The sequence below is a fragment of the Cucurbita moschata genome, unplaced genomic scaffold (genome assembly GCF_002738365.1).
Source record: "Cucurbita moschata cultivar Rifu unplaced genomic scaffold, Cmos_1.0 Cmo_Scf00006, whole genome shotgun sequence".
NCBI classification, from domain to species: Eukaryota; Viridiplantae; Streptophyta; class Magnoliopsida; order Cucurbitales; family Cucurbitaceae; genus Cucurbita; species Cucurbita moschata.
This window is the reverse complement of record NW_019268522.1, coordinates 4,169,726-4,174,964: the sequence shown is the minus strand read 5'-3', so window position 1 is coordinate 4,174,964 and position 5,239 is coordinate 4,169,726. Positions and strand designations below refer to the sequence as shown.

The following is a 5,239-nucleotide window of genomic DNA, read 5'->3' as shown; positions in this document are numbered from 1 at the left end:
CTCGAGCAATCCGAATAGAGTTCAAACTCAACCTAACCCAACCCAACCCTACTCTCTATTTTCGAGTTGAGTTGAATTGTAAGGTTTGTTTTTTTTAATTATTTCATTATCTATCATACATGTTACATTAATAGCTAAAATCTCATAAGTTTCAAATATCAAACATTCATGAGTCATAACACATCACTAATATCAGTTACAAACGTCTAATATTCCTAAGTTTCTTAACAATTTTAAAAGTAGTGGACAATAGGACTAGATTGTAACACTATTTTAAAGTTGGTCGAGTTGACCTGACTAAAAATATGTCAACCCACGAATCGACCTACTCAATCTAAACTGAAAAAAATCTAACCTAACTCAACTTTTATGGTTCAGATTGGATAGTCCGATCTTCGATATAAACACATATTTTACTTTAAAAAGCTAAAAAAATTATTCATTTTTATTATTTAGAACATGAGATTGCAATAATAGTTTCAAAATAAAAATTTGTTCTTTTTAATAAATAAATAAATAAAAGAAAAATGAAAGACGAAAGTGGTAACATTACTAAATCACCCTTTTCCTCAATGGCGTGGATTCAAAGAATCCGGTTAATATCATCTTTTGTATATAATATTTTATTTATTTATTTATTTATTTATTAAATTTTGTGCTGACGTTACAGCTGTCCAACAACGTGGCATTGAATATTTCAACCATATCTCCATCAACTTGTGAGTTTTTGTAAAAATTTACAATTTTTTTAAAAAATAATTTTTATTTATATATTAATTAATCTTGAGATCGTGCAAGAAATGCGTGATTTGAGGAGTAAATTCCAAGCTTTTCTTTCATTTATTTTATATTTAATCCAAAATATAAAATAATGTCTAGCTTTAATAGTGAAAGTGAATTAAATTTATTTATTTTTACCCTTTTTATATTAAATTGAATAAAATTAAGCTTTATTTAATGCTTTTCTTAATATTTAATTAAAGAAAAAACAAACATTAGAGAACAAAATATCATTTTTAATTTAAATATATAAATATTTAAATATTTAAACAACTTTCCTTAAAAAAAAAAATTGAAATTAAATATAAACGAAATATCACCAAAAATTCAAATGTTATATATATATAGATTTGGGTTAGATTTACGGACATTTTTTTAAAGTAGGGTTATAACTGAGAATATTTGCTAAAACCACTTTACTGTGAAAATTCTCTATTTATGAAAATAGTAATAAATGGAAATAACAAATATATGGAAAGATACCTCAGCTAAGAAGACAAATATCTACATATTTGTATATAATAAAATATCAAATATGATGTAATTTAGTATTAAATATCGTTAACAATATCCTAACCTAACAGCTCGGCCATACTTCTAAAAATGTTAAGGAAATTTAACGTTTATATATGGTTGTAAATTGTAAAACAATTCGACAATCGAAAATAGAGGATAGGGTTGGATTTGGTTGAATTGTGTATTCTATTCGAGGGGTTCCGGTCACCAACTTAAAATTTTGAATTGGTTCAAAAGATTTTTCGAACTCAGTCCAATCCAACACGTGTACACTTCTGTTTAACAATTAATAAAAGTGATCGTAGTAGCTACAACAACCAGTCTAGTCAACTCGAAAAGTTCCGGGATTGCAAGTTTTAAATCTTTATATATCTTCTCTCTCTCTCACATGTGAAGATTGAAGGATATAAAATAGAAAGTTGTGAGAGCATTTGGGGAGGAGAAAGAAGGCCTCTAAGGAAGAGAAAGGGGAGATGGGTGTGGCTGAAGAGTACTTGCCAGCAATGGCGATGTTGGGAATTCAAGCAATTTATGCTATTGTGACACTCATCTCTAGGGCTGCCCTTTTGGAGGGTATGAGTCCTAGAGTGTTCATCGTTTATAGGCAGGCCTTTGCCACTCTCTCTATTGCACCCATTGCTTATCTCTCCAGGTTAGATATACATTCTTCATTCTCAAACACTATTTTGGTTCTTTTCTGTTTTCTTGTTTGTCTTATAATTTGGGGATGGCAGGTCGAAATCCATGAAGGTTTCTTTGGACCTCAAGAGCTTTTATCTCATCTTTTTTGCTGCACTTATCGGGTAAGATTTAATACGGATGTATATAGGTTCGGTTAGCGTCAGGGAAAAATCTTTTGGACTTATAAAAAAACCAACCTTTACTTTCGAGCGGGTTGGGTTGGATTGGATTGTCGGGTGTTCTTGGATGCCTATGGAGCCCTCCAACGATCTTCGCCTCGAACAAATTACATTAAAGAGCCTCCCATGAGACCTATGGAGCCCTTGAACAGCCTCTCCTTAATCGAGGCTCGACTTTTTCTCTAGAGTCTTTGAACAAAGTACACTGAGCCCTCGAACAATTTCTCCTTAATCGAGGCTCGACTCTTTCTCTAGAGTCTTTGAACAAAGTGCACTGAGCCCTCGAACAATTTCCCCTTAATCGAGGCTCGACTCCTTCTCTAGAGTCTTTGAACAAAGTACACCCTTTGTTCGACACTTGAGACACTTTTGACTACACCTCCGAGGCTCACAAATTATTTGTTCGACACTTGAGGATTCTATTGACGTGGTCAAGTTGTTAAGGGCATGAGATTCTGATACTATGTTAGAAATCACGGACCTCTACAATGGTATGATATAGTCCAATTTGAGCATAAGCTCTCATGGCTTTGCTTTAGGCTTCTCAAAAAAGGCTCGTACCAATAGAGATATATTCCTTCTTGTAAACTTAGGATCATTCCATAAATTAACCAATGTCGGACTCACTCTCAATAATCCTCAACAATCCATAATACATTTTACATTAATAACTAAAATTTCATAAAACTAAAATATCAAATATTCACCCGTCACAACATATCACTAATATTAGTTACAAATGTCATATTCTTAATTTTTATAATAATCTGTTTGGTTGGATTGTAATTTTATTTTTGGGTTGGCCAAGTTGATTTGACAAAGAAAATGTCAGTCTAAGACAACCCGAATTTTAGATTTTTCAAAAATTCAACTCAACCCAACTTTTATAGTTTAGATTTGATAGTCGGAATAGATGAGGTTGTTTAAACGGGTAATTTTGGGTGTTTTGGACAGTTCAACCATGAACCACAATTTTTTCTACGAGGGACTGTTCTTAGCCAGTTCATCATTAGCAACCGCGATGGAGAATCTGATTCCGGCAGTGACATTTATAATAGCAGCAATGGTCGGGTGAGTCGGTGGTAATATTATATTAATTTATGTAACTGTCCAGACATTGTCCTTCAACTTAACGGTTAAAAATTCGCAGAATGGAGAGTGTGAACATGACAAACGTGAGGTGCGTGGCCAAGATTGTAGGCACAGTGGTTTGTGTCGGTGGGGCTATGTTCATGGCCCTTCTAAGAGGTCCAAAGCTTCTGAACGCCACACAAGCTTCCGGTGTCAAATCTGCAATATTTGGTGTGGAAAGTGGAAGCGATCAGGCTTGGTTGTTGGGCTCACTCAGTCTGTTTGGTAGCTGTTGCTGTTGGTCAATTTGGTTGATATTGCAGGTGCCAGCAATGGCAAGCTATCCTGACAAGCTATCTTTATCAGCATGGACTTGTTTTTTTTCACTCATACAATCAGTGGGTTTCACATTATGGGTAGAGGGAGCCAATTTAGAAACGTGGAAGATTCATTCAACTACTGAACTTATTTGTTACCTCTTCTCGGTAAGTAATTTTTTACAGTTTACCAATTTTAGAGGTAATTTTGAGATCTAATTGTGTTTGGTTATTAGGGGATTTTTGGGTCAGGAGTTGCCTACTTTCTTCAAGCTTGGGGTATTTCAAAGAGAGGACCTGTGTTCTCTGCAGTGTTCAACCCCTTTTGCACCATTATTACCACTATTTTGGCAGCTATATTTCTTCATGAGGAGATTTATACTGGAAGGTAAATTTTATATATGCGTCAATTTAGTTTTAAAAAAAAATAATTTTGATCATCGTGAAGCCACGTATTAGGGTTTGGTATTCTTTTCTCGACTCAAATGGGTTGAGAATTTATCGATTTCATTAAAAAAAAACGGGGTTTTTTTTTTGTTGGGTTAATATGACATCAGAGGTAAAAGAAGGGTATATAGATGAATGGAGCTAGACAACATTTGAATGAGAGTTGGGGAGGAGAACGAAACACCCTTTATAAGAGTGTGGAAACCTTTTACTAGCCTATGCATTTTGAAGAGGGAAGCCCAAAAAAGAAAACTAAAAAAAGACAATATTTGCTAGCGGTAGATCTGGGCCGTTATATAGAAAGCATGCAAGTGAAACCAATTCACTCTCGGGAGCAATTTGAGATAAGTAAGTAACATAGTATGTCGAGGGAATTCAAATAAATATCAGGTCATTAGGATCCAAATTTCAAATTTCATTATGAATCTTGAGCATAAGTCATTACAGTTAATTTTTGGGACGAGAAACGAGAAACTTGTCGGAACCTAAAATCGTTACGCTGTTATTCATAAGTTTTTTTTTTTTTTTGAATAATTTTCAGCTTGTTGGGGGGCGTGATTGTAATTATTGGATTATATGTGGTTCTTTGGGGGAAAACAAATGATTACACGAAGGAAGAAGACAGAGGAAAGTGTAGAGTTGAAAAACAAGAAGAGGATTGTGAATCAGCTTCAACTTCGATTGAGACAGATAGCTATAAAGTTGATGTGAGGGAACCCCTTTTGTCTGGGTGTACACATCATATTGACAACTAGGCAAAGGGATCTACGACATATGCCAAGTGGCATTTATGTATGGTCCACGTGTTCTCCAAGAAAAAAAGGAAAAAATATGTGTGAGATATATTTTTTTATTCTTGAACCTTTTTGTTTTGTTTTGTTTTAATCTTTACGAGTTTTAAGATTAATGAAGTTAAATGTTGTTTTATCTTTGATTGATCTCCATTTGGTGTAATTTGTTAGAATTAAACAAAAATAAATAAATAAAAGAAAAAGAAGGAATGATATTTTGGATGTTTCGTGTCGAAATTATCTTCTGTTGACAACGTTATCGTAATTATATATTGACTAGAAGAGAGGAAGATTGTCACAACTCGGTTTTCCAAGCTTCAAAATATGGATTGTGGCTAAAGGACAAGACAAAAGAATATAATACAAAGGAAATTGAAAATAAAACAAAATCTAATTACAGACATTGTTCAAATTTATTACAAATGGGGAAGGTTTGAAATAGATTTAAAAATAAGTT

At 33.4% G+C, this 5,239-nt stretch overlaps 1 protein-coding gene across 1 annotated transcript; it reads left to right on the top strand.

Annotated features, from left to right (window-relative positions):
* The first annotated feature begins 1,713 nt into the window (after positions 1-1,713).
* Positions 1,714-4,927, top strand: LOC111444249 (WAT1-related protein At4g30420-like). Its single transcript, XM_023082273.1, has 6 exons — positions 1,714-1,948; positions 2,031-2,099; positions 3,111-3,227; positions 3,307-3,712; positions 3,781-3,932; positions 4,533-4,927. The coding sequence occupies exons 1-6, from the start codon at positions 1,770-1,772 to the stop codon at positions 4,744-4,746; spliced, it is 1,137 nt and encodes a 378-aa protein (XP_022938041.1). The 5' UTR covers positions 1,714-1,769; the 3' UTR covers positions 4,747-4,927.
* The last annotated feature ends 312 nt before the right edge of the window (positions 4,928-5,239 follow it).